The sequence below is a fragment of the Sciurus carolinensis genome, chromosome 1 (assembly GCF_902686445.1).
Source record: "Sciurus carolinensis chromosome 1, mSciCar1.2, whole genome shotgun sequence".
Lineage (NCBI taxonomy): Eukaryota > Metazoa > Chordata > Mammalia > Rodentia > Sciuridae > Sciurus > Sciurus carolinensis.
Window position 1 is genome coordinate 174,091,685 of NC_062213.1, and position 14,760 is coordinate 174,106,444.

The following is a 14,760-nucleotide window of genomic DNA, read 5'->3' on the forward strand; positions in this document are numbered from 1 at the left end:
GATTATAGGTATGATCACCACACCTGATAAGCTGGGGGGAGGGGCGGGTATTCTGTGTGTGTGTGTGTGGTGTGTGTGTGTGTGTGTGTGTTTCAACCATTTAAAGATCTAAAGACCATTGTATTCCTCTTACAAAAATAGGCAAAAAGTATCACAATGCCTGGTAAATCAGCAATACAATAATAAATCAAACTCTGATGTGCAACATTTGCTGATTTCCAAAGTACAAATGCTCCCACTGTAATAGATTTTAAATTACCAGTGCAGCATACATAAAGCAAATTTTCAAAGAGATGCCCCATAGCTCAAAATATTTCCATTATATAAATTCATCAGATGTAAATAACCTCAAAAGCATAGATGGTACAATTTAATATAGCAAAATATTAATGAAGTGATGAATTTTGAGTATTTATTACCTTTATTTTTTATAAAATGTATTTAATTATGAGCTTATGATTTAGTTTTTAATGATAACTATGTATGACAATGGCTTGCAAAATTCCTGTAAACATAATCAGGACTTAGTAACCTATTGGTTTCAATATACCATTTCTAAGGCTTAGAAAGGTGAGATGTTTTACTAACTCTGGTTTAAGTGGTAGACCCAGAATAAACCATAGGTTTCTTTTAATTTAATTTTGGTGTTTATCAAAGCAATTTGAGTTTATAGTTTAGAAAGAGTACAACAAAATTTATAGTAAAACTAGGGGAGCCAGGCCTGGTGGTACCTACCTATAATCCCAGGGCCTTCTCTTTTCCTTCATGTTGTGAAATTCCACAGGGTTATGCCTTGTTTTGGGTCTTTTTTATTCATTGTGTGGCCTACTCTGTGGGCATTTTAATTCTGAAAATGTATGTTTTTCAGCTCTGAATTTTTTTTTCTCTTATTTATCTTAAGTGTTTTGCTTCCTGTCTTCTAGAACTCCTTGTTAGTTTAGTATTGGATTTTCCGGATTGATTTTCTAACTCTCTTATTTTTCATCCTGATTCTCCTAATTTTCATTATTTTCTTTTTGTTCCACTTCCTGGGAGATTTCCACTTTATTTGTCAGCTTGACAATTGAGGTTTTTTTTTTTTTTTTTTTTTTTAATCTGCCATAACTTTAATATATTAAGTACTCTTGGACTGGAGTTGTAGCTCAGTGGTAGAGCACTTGCCTAGCAGATGTGAGGCACTGGGTTCCTTCCTCAGCACCACATGAAAATAAATAAATAAAATAAAGGTGTTGTGTCCATCTACAACTAAAAAATATTTTTTAAAAAAGTGCTCTCAAGGCTCTGGTTTCAATCCCCAGCACCACGGCGGGGGGGTGGGGGGAGTGTGCTCTCATTCTTTGTACTTCATTATAGATTTTGTGTGTGTTTTATAGATGCAGTATTTCCTTTTATATCTGAAGATATTATACAATTTTTGTGTATTTGTGAAGTTTTCTTCTCCTTGACTGTTTACTTCCAAGTACTTTTTCTTTCTCTTTTTCTGTCTTCCTCAAATGTCTGGTGTTAAAAAAAAATTTTTTTTTTATTCTTTTGTGGCAAATGTACATAACAAAATTTACCATTTTAACAATTTTTATTATTTTTTCGCATTTGACAAATTTATTCAAATTCCAGAAATCTTGTTTTCACAGCAGAGAAGAATACTGTCTTCACTTTTTTTTTTTTTTTTTTTGCCAATGTAAAAATATTTTTATTTTTACAGAATGCATTTTGATTCATTGTGCACAAATGGGGGTACCACTTTTCATTTCTATGGTTGTACACACTGTAGATTCACACCATTCATGTACTCATACATGTACTTAGGGTCATGATATTTGAACAGTTTTTAAATGTGTAAGTTCTGTGGCATTAAGTACATTCACATTGTTTTGTAACTATCATTACCATCCATCTCCAGAACTTTTTCATCTTCTCCATTTGAAATTCTGTATCCATTAAACGCTCCTGTCACTGCTCCTGTAAGCCCCTGGCGAGTGCCATTACTTTATGTCTCTATGAATTGATCTGTTCTGGGAACTTCATGTAAGAAGAATCACATATTTTGCTTTTTGTATTTGTCTTATTTTACTTAGCATTATGTCTTCAAGGTTCATCCATGCAGTAGAGTGTGTCAAAATTTCCTTCTTTTAAAGAGGTTTGTTCTTTTTTAAGAGTGATATACACTAAACAAATTTGAAGCTCCATGCAAGAGTGTAAAACTTCTTAACTTGCCTTTTGCTGAATGGTGATAAGATGATGAGTACCGTTTTCATTGGATCATCCCAAAATATCATATTTTAGGTCTTTTTTGGATGTCCTGTCAGTTTTCTCAAGAGAAGTAACTTCTGCCTGGGATGCAACTTGACAGCTCATCGTTCAGAGAACAGGGGAAGAAAAGAGGCTTCAGGCACCTATTCTTTGATAGACTTTCCTTGATTATGCTGTTGTCAATAAAAAGCTCACCCCTATTCTTAGCTGTAGTTGGTGTTCCCTGAGTCCACTTTTTCTCATTGTTTTTCTTTGGTTGAAAGACAGCCTTTGTCTAGTGAGAAACAGGGGTAGCTGCTTGGTTGCTTGGTGGTGTTGGGGAGAAAAACTGAGGGCCTAACTGTTCTTTCAATATTCTCAGCTAGTTCTTCTGTTTTCAGCCCCATCCCTCAATCCTCTCTTCAAAATTACATTGTGCCTTCATTTCCTGGTCTTTTCGGGGTGCAGTGGTATGAACAGATTATTTTTTATTGGATTTTCTCTCTTTAGGCTTGGGTTTCATTTCTTGCATTCTACTAAGTCAAATTCATCAGTTTGCATTTCCTGTATTAAAGTTGTATTGCTATTTTCTGTTGTTTCCTAATTTCTTTGTTATTGTGTTTTTACCTTTTGTTATTTGGGAGTGATTTACAGAGGGAGTGAAGAACTACAAGTATGTACTATATTTTAGCTACTGTACTCCACCTGAATGATTTTTTTTTTCTTTACCCTAAAGAAGCCTTCTAAAAGAGACGTTCTGCCAACAATGGTATCAACTGGGAGCTTGTTAGAAATGCACTCCCAGGCCCCAACCTAAACCTAGCAAATCATATTCTGCATTTTTATAGGACCTCCCTCAGCCCCCTGAAAGATTTAAGTACATATTAAAATGTGAGAAGCACTGGTTTAATTCACTGGTTTGATATACGACAGTACTTGATACATATTAAGTGCTCAAAATATATTTTATTGAATAAATACCTGATGTGTCTTCTGTTAGACAAACACTAATCTAGAAAAGATCCAGAAGTTAGAAATTGTTTGAAGCTATGGGAGTAGATGAGTATATAGAATAAGAAGAGAATAAATACAATTTTCTAATACTAGACAAAGGTGCCAAAATATACAATGGAGGAAACAGACAGCCGTTTCAACAAATGGTGCTGGGAAAAACTGGAAATCCATATGCAACAGAATGAACTAAACCCCTATCTCTCACCCTGCACAAAAATCAACTCACAATGGATCAAGGACCTTGAAATCAGACCAGAGACCCTGCAACTTATAGAAGAAAAAGTATGGTCCAGATCTTCAACTTGTTGGCTTAGGATCAGACTTCCTTAACAGGACTTACATAGCACAAGAATTAAAAGCAAGAATCAATAACTGGATAGATTCAACTAAATAGCTTTCCTCAGCAAAGGAAACTATCAGCAAGGCGAAGAGAGAGCCTACAGAGTGGGGAGAATATCTTTGCCACTCATACTTAAGATAGAGCACTAATTTCCAGAATATATAAAGAACTCAAAAAACTCTACACCGAAATACAAATAACCCAATCAACAAATGGGCTAAGGATAGAACAGACACTTCACAGAAGAAGATCTACAAGCAATCAACAAACATATGAAAAAAATTTTCACCATCTTTAGTAATAAGAGAAATATAACTATAAACTACACTAAGATTCCATCTCACCCCAATTAGAATGGCGATTATCAAGAATACAAGCAACAGTCGGTGTTGGTTGGATGTGGGGAAAAAAGTACACTCATACATTGCTGGTGGGGCTGCAAATTAGTCCAGCCACTCTGGAAAGCAGTGTGGAGATTCCTTAGAAAACTTGGAATGGACCCACCATTTGAACCAGCTATCCCATTCCTTGGCTATACCCAAAGGACTTAAAATCAGCATGCTACAGAGATACATCCATATCAATGTTCGTAGTTGCTCAATTCACAATAGCCAGACTGTGGAACCAACCTAGATGTCCTTCAATTGAATGAATGGATAAAGAAACTGTCATATACAATGGGAATATTACTCATCTATAAGAATAATAAATATTATGGCATTTGCAGGCAAATGGATGAATTGGAGAATATCATGCTAAGTGAGATAAGCCAATCTCAAAAATCCAAAGGACGAATGATCTCACTGATAAGCGGATGATGACACATATGGGGGGTGGGAGGGGGGCAAGAATGGAGGAAGGAAGGACTGTATAGAGGGAGAAAGAGGGGTGGGAAGGGTGGGGGGAAAGGGAAAAAATAACAGAATGAATCAAACATCATTATCCTATGTAAATGTATGATTACATAAATGGTATGGTGTTAATTCCATGTACAACAGAAACAAGATGTATCCCATTGTTTACAATAAAATAAATTTAAAAACAAAACTGAAAAAAAAAAAGAGAGAGAGACAGGAAATATCAATTTTAAGGTGTGGTAAAGGAAGAGAGAGGTCCATCTAGGAAAACTGAGAGCTTAAGAGGCCCAGAGTATGGGAGGGTGTGGGAAAATGAACACCCTTCAAAGAAAAGTGCTACAAAGTTTGGGTTATATTTCAGAGAGAGCCTTTGATTTGTAAAACTAGGTGTGTCCCAGCCAGATTGGAGACAAATATTTATGCTCAAATCCCAGGATAAGAGTATAAGGGCTGAGATCTGCCATGAATTCCTGATTTTAATTAAGTACCTAAATCTGATTTTTAATTTTTTTTGGAGGGTCATACTGGGGATCAAATGTAGGACCTTGTGCATATTAGGCAAATATTCTGCCACTGAGCTATACCAGTAGCCCTTGTTTCTTTTCTTTTCTTTTTTTTTTTGAGACAGGATCTTGCCAAGTTCTTCAGTCTGGACTCAAACTTGCAATCCTCCTACCTCAGTCTTCTGAGTAGCTAGGATTATCCGAGTGCTGTACTGTGTCTGGCTAACAACTATATTGATATGTAATTCACTTAACATATAGTCCACACACATAGTATAATGTAATGATTTTTATTATATTCATGGAGTTGTACTATCATCATCACAACCAATTTGGAACATTTTCAATTACCCTACAATAAATCTCGTATATGTTGATAGTGATGTCTTATTCCCTCTTAGCCCCTTAGTCTAGGTAACATTAATCTAATTTCTAGTTTTATCAATGTTGTATTATATATAGTACTTCAGTTCTTCTTATTGATAATATTCTAATGTGCACATATTTTATATCATATTAATTCATCTGTCGATACATTTTTTATATTATAAGTAGTGCTGCTGTGAACATTCACGTACAAGTATTTTTGTGGATGTATGTTTCATTTTAGAGGATATGTACATAGGAGTGAAATTGGAGAGTCCTATGGTGACTCTTTGTTTACCTTTTGAGAAATTACCAGACTGCTTTTCCAAGAAATTGCATCATTTTTGCATTCCCAACAGCAGTGTATAAGAGTTCCAATTTCTCTGCATCTTCACTCACACTTGTTATTACTGTATTTTTTTTAATTAAAATCATCTTACTGGGTGTGATGTGTATCCTTGTGGTTTTTGCATTTCTCTGATGGCTTATTATGTTGAGCATCTTTACACAGCTTATTGTCCATCTGTATATCTTCTTTTAGAGATCATCTATGTAGATCCTTCGGCCATTTTTAAAATGGGTCATTTGCTCTTGATTATTGAGTTTCAAGAATTCTTCAGGTATTTTAGAGAGGTTCTTATCTGTATTTTAAAAAATATTTACAGATATATTATCAGATGTATTTTCAAAATTTTTCTCCCATTTGTTGTTTTTAGTTTCTTGGTGGTTTTTTTATTATTGTTGTTGTTACTGGGAATTGAACCCCAGGGCTCTTTACCACTGAGCTACATCTGCGGCCCTTTATATTTATTTTGATGCAGGGTCTCACTAAGTTGCTGAGGCTGACCTGGAACTTGTGATACTCTTGTCTCAGCTCCCAGAGTTGCCGGGATTATAGGTGAATGTCACCTTGCCCAGCCTACTTAGTAACTTTGAATGAATTGTTTGGGAAGGGGCTTTACTGTGTTTTTGGATGATAGTACAGTTTATTGAATTAAAGGTCACTTTATAAGGAGGAAAAAATGTAAATAGCTTGAAATTTTTACATTTTAGGCAATTATTGGTAGAGTTTCGAAAAGACTCCTTCTTTGGATAGCATTAAACATAAATAACACTTAATTTGATTGATAATTGTCTGAAAAATTTTCCCCTACTCTGATACTGGGGATTGAACCCAGGGGTGCTCTACTACCGAGTTACCTCCCTAGCCCTTTTTATTTTTAATTTTGAGACAAAGTCTCAATAAATTGCTGAGGCCTTGAACTAGTTATCCTCCTGCTCTGAGTCCCTGGATTACAAGTGTGAACTGCTGCACCAGTTAACTATTTCAATCTTAATATTTTTGGTTAAGGAACTGCTCCTGAACTGGGCATGCTGACACAGGTTTGTAATCCCAGCAGTTTGAGAGGCTGAGGTGGGAGGATACCGACTTTTAGGTTCAACTGAGCAATTTAGTGAGATCCTGTTTCAAAATAAAATGATAAAGGGCCGGGGATGTAGCTCAGAGGTAAAAGTGTGCCTGGGTTCTATACCCAGAAAAAAGCTGACTGAAAAAATGAGAAAACAAATAGTAATTTATATATGCAAAATGATATTCATTTCTCTTCTAGCTCTTCCACCAAAGCCACCTAAGCCAATGACTTCAGCAGTTACAAATGGAATGAAGGACAGTTCCATTTCTCTTCAGGATGCAGAATGGTATTGGGGAGATATTTCCAGGTAACTAGAATTTACTATAGTTGAGTGCAGGTTTTCTCTTTGAGGAGGGTATACTAGGGATGGAATCCAGGGGCAACTCTATCACTGAGCTACATCCGCAGTCCTTTTTTTTTCTTTTTTTCAGACAGTCTGTCTAAATTGCCAAGGCTGTCCCTTGAACTTGCAGTCCTCTTACCTCAGCTCCCGAGTTGCTGGGGTTACAAGCATTCACCATCATGATTGGTTGAGTGCAGTTTTTTTAAAAACTCATTTTAAAAATTTTAATTTTTATTTATTCTAATTAGTTATACATGACAGCAGAATGCATTTTGATTCATTGTACACTAATGAGCAAAACTATTAATTTCTCTGATTGTACATGATGTAGAGTTCATACCATTTGTGCAATCATACAGGTACCTAGGTTAATGATGTCAATCATATTCCACCATCTTTCCCACTCCCCTGGCCCCACATCTTGGTAATATCATATGAACACAAACTAATGCTTAGTGTTTCATTTTTCCTGTAAATCCCGTAATTCTGTTCTTCAGGGAGGAGGTAAATGACAAATTACGGGATATGCCAGATGGTACCTTCTTGGTCCGAGATGCCTCAACAAAATGCAGGGAGATTATACTTTGACTTTGAGGTAAGTACATTTTGGCTAGCATTCTCCTAGTATTATTTTAGTTCAGGGTTTATGGAGAATTCTGAATTTATTTAAGTATTCATAAGCCTATTTTTCATATTTTTATTTAATTCAGATATGTAATTATCAGTTGTTTGGCTTTTTTCTTTTTTTAAAATCTTATTTCTGCCCCAGCACCACAAAAATATCTTATTTCTGTGCAGTAATATTTGAATATCTTATATAAAAATGGCAAATTTTTTTATATAGCAAAAAATGAAAAGGCTAAAATCCCTATATGGAATAAGAAGAATACAGTTGACCTTATTAACAAAGTGTAGAAGTCATGGGGATAGCCTAAGGTTATTAATGGATTATCTCTCCAGTAATCCTATTGTTTTCCTTAATGTAGTCTTTTTATACATATGTATATATTTTAGTTGTGATGAACCTTTATTTTATTTATTTATTTATATGTGGTTCTAAGAATCAAATTCAGTGTCTTACACATGCTAGGCAAGCACTCTACCACTGAGCCACAACCCCAGCCCCTTAATACAGTCTTAGAAAGTGGAACTCAATATAATTTTGGCTGATGAATACATGTAGAAGATAAAGCAATTCTCAGCCGGTGCCATGCCTTCCATGTGGGTACATTAGAATCTCTTAAATGGTAAATGTATGACTTTTACACTTCTAGAGATAGGATATATATTAAACAGAGGTTAAGAAAAACTGCATTAGCTCTATATCCATATTTAACTCTAAAGATTAAAATACTCATTTGCAATAAAGATTTGTAATTTCTTTTTATAATATGTATTATTTATTTATTTTGTTAGCAATGATGGGGGTTGAACCCAAGGCCTCTTGCACTGTAGTATTCTACCACTGAGCCATACCTCAAGTTCTTTTCTGTTGTTCAGAATGGCCCTCAAACTCCTGGCTGAAGTGCTTCTCTTACCTTAGCCTCCTCAGTAGCTGGGATTACAGATACATACCATTGTGCCTGGCTTTGGAAAATGTTATTTTTTTTAAAAAAGGCTTTTTTTTTGTTTTTTTGGCACCAGGTATCGAACTCAGGAGTGCTTAACCATTGAACTATATCTCCAACCCTTTTTTATATTGTATTTAGAGACAGGTTCTGCTTAGAGCCTTGATAAGTTGCTGAGGTTGACTTTGAATTAATGATCCTCCTTCCTCAGCCTTCTGAGCTGTTGGAATTACAGGTGTATATCACTGTGCCTGCCTAAAAAAAGTTTTGAAAAATGATTTAAATATCACATTAAAATGCTATTTTAGGGCTGAGTTGTAGCTCAGTGGTAGAAGGCTTGCCTAGCATGTGTGAAGCACTGGGTTCCATTCTCAGCACCACAAATAAATAAAAAAAAAAAAAAATAAAGGTCCATTGACAACTAAAAAAAATATTTTTTAAAAAAAGATGCTGTTTTACATCTAGATTCCTAATTACACATAACTAAAGCAACAACTTATATCTATGGATGAGAAAAGAGCCTGCAGAGTTTATATAACAACTGAAGTTATAGTACTCCTTGGGAATAAAGACAAGAAAGGATCTTCCTTACTGCTCGCTGATCTTGAGCTACCTTGAAAATTTATGCTAGAGTTCTACAATTGAAAGGGATTAATTTAATTCAACTGGCTTTCTCTGGATGTAGAAATTCCTTGACTAGTTTTTCTCAAAAAGAGCCATATGATCTTCTGGATATGGGGAGCTAGTATCTTTCTTTGAGGCAGTCATTTTATTGTTGGTCAGGTGTAAAATACAGAGGGTTATCTTTATACTAATTACTGTGAAAGGATTGGGAATATGGATCTGCATAAGGCAAAGTTTTATGTTTAAGAGTTTATAATACAAGTGTGTATATTGGAATAGAAGACACATACACTGTACTTTAATGCAGTATGCTAAGTATTATATCAGAGTTCTGCCTTTAACACGTGGTAATCATTATTCTACAAATTTGACTATTCAAGGTAGCTTATATAAGTAGACTCATACAATATTTATCCTTTTATATCTGGCTTATTCCTCAGCACAGTATCTTCAGGTTTACATCATATCAGAATTCATTACTTTTAAGACTGAATAATATTTTATTATATGTCTATAAAACATTTTGTTTATTTATCAGTTAAGAATGTTTTAAGATTTTCACATATCTAGCATAACATCTGACATATAGTATGTGGTCAGTAAATAATCTGAGTGGACAGATTAAATAAGACAAAGGATAAAGAGGGTTTCTCAGAGAAAATAACAGTCGAAGGGGGTTTTGATAGATTTTGCTAGGAAGAAAAGGATAGTCTTAACCGAATTTAATAAATGCTTACAGCTCAGTACTTGTTACTCTGCAGGGCATCTAACAATGAATTAAAACTGTCTGAAGGATCACATAGGCTAGTGAGGACAAAGGGAATAAGAAAACTGCTTGACATGAACTACACTAATAGCAGAGATTCAAACAATATGTTTTGGGGACTGAAAGAAAAAAGGATTTATTTTGTTAAGAGAATGTAGAAAGGTAACCTCCATGGAGCAAATTGCATTTGCATTGTAGCTTGGAGCAGGGGAAAGATTTGGACATAGAGAAAAGAGGAGAGGAGTTGCAGGAATAAATTACAGTAGAAGCAAAGATATGGAAGTAGAAATTGCAGACATATTTTTTGAGATAGAGACCCATTTAGTTAGAGGATAAAGTTCATAAGGAGGAGAAGTGGTAGGGGTTAGAAGATTGGAAAGGGGTCAAATTGAAAAGCACCTTGAATTCTAAAACTTGGAGTTTGTATTTAATATTATAGGTAGGCAGGGAGGAACTATTTCATTTTTTTCAGCAGGGAAGTTGTAATCACTATTTTAATAAAAAGAATAAAGAGGATGGGTACTAGTAAAGACTTAGAAGGCTGTTACAAATTAAGAGATAATAGTGATTCAGAATAGGATTATTCTTAATAATTTAATGGTTATTGAGTACCCACAGTGTTCTAGGCACTAGACAAAGAAATGATGAACAAGACAGACATGGCCTCTCTCTTCTTGTGTGTATATTCTTAGTGGCAAAGAGGACTGAGAAGACAAAGGAGACACATTAAAAAAAAAAAAAAAATGTCCTGGGCACAGTGGTGCCTTGGAGCAAAACGTGGACAAATTACAGTTTGAGGCCAGCTTTGGTAACTTACTGAGACCCTGTGTCAAAATAAAAAGGGCTGGGGTTGTAGCTTTAGTGGTAAAGCGCCCCTTAGTTTGGTCCCCAGTACCCTGACATACACACTAAAAAAGAGACAGGGGGAGAGAGAATATTTCGTAGTATATAAAGCACAATATAGGGAGCACATGTGACAGAGAATATGGGGTTAGGGAGTTGAAGAAGGGCATAAGGGGAGAACTGATGGATTAGAAAGAGTCAGCCAGAAAAGTGTTCCAGGGAATGGGAACAGAAAATGCAAAGACACCGATTTTGGAAAGTTTAATAGATCACATGAATACAAAGACAATTTGTGGTTGTTTCACAGTGTGAACCAGAAGAGTAGTAGGTGATGAAGCTGAAAGTAAGAGGGAGCAAGATCTCAGAAAGCTTAATGAGCCATGGGAAAGAATTTGAATTTATTTCTAGGTGCAAAATAAATAAATAAATAAATAAACTAAATAAATAAATAAAGGGTTTCAAGCAAAGGAAAGATATGATCAAATGATTGAATGCATTTTATAGGATAGTGGCTCAAGGAAAGGAGTTGAGGACTTAAAAGCTAATGTGGAGTTAAGACCAAAAGAGAGGAGTTTGGCCATAGAATGAAGATGACTGTGGTTAGAACCTGCTAGACTTTGAATGAAAGTGCCATTTATAGAAATAGGAAAGTTGGGAGTAGTTGTTCTATTATAAAGAAGGGATATATGTTGATGTTTAGCTGTTCCAAAATTGCCAGGTAAAAATTGTGTCAAGGATATAGCTAGAAATGTGGGTTTAATGCTTAGGAAAAGTATAGAACCATAAAAAGAACCAGGATACAATGTGTAGAATAGATGGGATTTACTTATTTATTTATTTGTTTATTTATATATGTATTTATTTGGCAGTGCTGGGGATTGAACTCAGGACCTCACACATGCTAGGCAAGCGCTTTACCACTGAGCCACATTCCCAGCCCCATAAATGTGATTTTAAGAAGAGTGTGTAGTGGGAAAATAGGGTAGAGACTGAAGGAAAAAAAATTTTTTTTGAAGGAATAATGGTGTTTGGGTCAGGAAAAAGAGGAAGAATAGTTTGAGAAGTCAAAAGCAAAAAATAGTGTCATCAAAGTCATGGGAGAGCTCAGGAGGCTAAGGTAGGAGACTCTCGAGTTCAAAACCAGCCTCAGTAACTTAGGCCTAAGCAACTCAATGGGACTCTATCTCTAAATAAAATATAAAAAAGGACAGGGATGTGATTCGGTGGTTAAGCGCCCCTGTGTTCAGTCCCTGGTACCAAAAAAAAGTCATGAGGGAAGGAAATACTAAGAAGGGAAAGTCCTGGAGTCTAGGGAATAGAGTGTGGATTTAGCAGAAGTCATTGATGATACTCAAACAAAAAGAATAAGTGAAATTAGACTACAGAGAATGGGTAATGAGGAAGTTTTTCAGTTCAGTTACGATTATTGTTTAAATCAGTAAATAGTATTCATTATAGAAAATATGGATTTTAACAAATCTTTAAGAATGTCTAACTGCTAAGCATTGGGCCAGATAGTTGAATACCTGGAGCAATATATTCCTCTGTTCAAGAAGATTGAAATGAGGTGGGGGTGGAGACAGACAGACATATAATTAAAAATTCACCATTTCTTAATTCTCCATGTCTTCTCTTCTTTCCTCTTCTGCTTCCGGTCCATGGTCCATTATTTAAATTACTCTTGTTGAAAGCTATGGGTATGGTGGCAACACCTGTAGTCCCAGCTACTTGGGAGGTGAGGAGTCTCTTGAGCCCAGGAGCTTGAGACCAGCCTGGGTAACAGTGAGATTCTGTCTCAAAACAAAAAAATTACTTTTGTGAGTGTATTCTCAAAAACTTGCTCCTCACTCCCTCCATTGTAGTCACCTAGTCATATTCTAGTACTTAGATTCAACTCTTCTTGTATATTCCCTGCTTCTACCTGGACAACTCAGTGTGGAGGAAAAAACAAAACCATACTGACTGGTCTCACATTGAATTCTTGACTGCTAACCTTAAATAGGCCTATAGTACTACCCAGCTTAATTTCTGCATTTCCTTAATGCATTCATCCTCCCACTTTCCTAGATGACAATCTCATATGTTCTTTTTTTCTCTTTAAATCAACAACTCTTCCTTCTCTTTTAATTAAAGAAGTTAACTTCCTCTTTCATTGAGAATATAGACACAGTCAGAAGAGAACTCCCTCATACTCCTTTTGCCATTTGATATCAAACCTATTTGCAGATTAATGTGAATAATCTGCTCTTGTCTTGTTCTGGTGGATGATTTTCTTGTCCTTCTTCAGGGTTTATTACATTTCTTTCTTTTTGGCAGTATTAGGGATTGAACTCAGGGGCACTCTGCTACTAACTACATCCCTAACCCTTTATATTTTTTATTTTGAGACAGGGCCTTGCTAAGTTTTTAAGGGTGGTCTGGAACTTGTGATCCTTTTGTTTCAGTCTCCTGAATCGCTGGGATAACAAGTGTGCTTGTCACTATTCCTGGCTCAGGATCTACATTTGTATTTGTGAACTGGATCCTGTCCCATCCCTCTACTCCATTCAAGGACTTCACTCTAGGAATGATCTTGTCTTCTTTTTTGAATCAACATTTTTTGTCTCTGTACTGAATCATTCCCATTAACATAAATATGGTATATTATCCTTATTTAAGAATAATAAGTAGATAAGTTCCCTTGACCATATATCTCCTTCCAACCACTTCCCCATTTCTCTTTTGTTTGCAGTAGTATTCCTTGAGATAGTTGTCTGCGGGTATTTATTCTTCCTTTCTTTCATTTTCTTGAATTCATTTCAGTCAGCTTTCCATCCTTACCATTCTACTAAAACCATTTTGTCAGTGTTACTTAGTTATTGCCACACTCAGTGATCATTGGACCTGTTTATAATTTCCTCTTTGTGGAAATGCTTTTCAAAAATCGATTTTTATGTTGGTTAAAATGTGGGGAAAAAGGTACACTCATACATTGCTGGTGGGACTGCAAATTGGTGCAAACCACTCTGGAAAGCGGTGTGGAGATTCCTCAGAAAGCTTGGAATGGAACCACCATTTGACCAGTTATTTTATTCCTTGGCATATACCCAAAGGACTTAAAATCAGCATACTGTTATGATGCGGCCACATAATGTTTATGGAAGCTCAATTTACGATAGCTAAATTATGAAACCAACCTAGGTGTCCTTTAAAAGTTGAATGGATAAAGAAGTTGTGGTATATATACACAATGGAATATTACTGAGCCTTAAAGAAGAATGAAATTATGGCATTTGCTGGTAAGTGGATGGAACTGGACAACATCATGCTAAACAAAGTAAACCAGTCCCAAAGAACCAAAGGCCAAATAATTCACAATGGTTGGGGGTGGGTAGGAAAGAATAGAGGTACTTTTGATTAGACAGAGGGGAGTAAGATTTTTACATAAACTTGTGAAAAAGTGAAAAACTAAAAACTAAAAAATTGATTTTAGGATGTCATCCTTTTCTCCTCTTATTTCATTAGTCATTCTCTTGGTCCCTTGCTTGTTCTTTCTCATATCCCTGACTTCTAAACACTGGTGTACTCTGGGATTTAGACCTTGTACCTCTTCATATGTCCAGCTATTACCACTTTTAGATAACACCCACAGGCTGAAAACTCCTGAATTATCTAGTCCAGACCTTACTTCTGAACTTCAGGCTCTTTTAAGAAGGTTGCTGTATCATCTGCTTTTGAATGTTCAGTAGGCATCTCAAATCAAACCTTTTCCCCCTTTAAACATGTTCTTTTTATGTAACTTTATGCCAATAAATAATGACAGTTTCATTTTTTGAATTATTTAAGATAAAAACATTGAAGTCATCTTTTTTCTTTTTCTCATACCCATATCAATTCTGTTAGCTATCTCTTCTAC

The 14,760-nt window shown here is 35.5% G+C and overlaps 1 protein-coding gene across 1 annotated transcript in view; it reads left to right on the forward strand.

Moving 5' to 3' along the window:
• Pik3r3 (phosphoinositide-3-kinase regulatory subunit 3) overlaps positions 1–14,760 on the forward strand; it is an 86,166-nt gene that overhangs the window by 40,302 nt on the left and 31,104 nt on the right. The window contains 3 exon segments of the mRNA XM_053743430.1: positions 6,920–7,028; positions 7,562–7,620; positions 7,623–7,659. Coding sequence (XP_053599405.1) covers positions 6,920–7,028; positions 7,562–7,620; positions 7,623–7,659 — 205 coding nt within the window.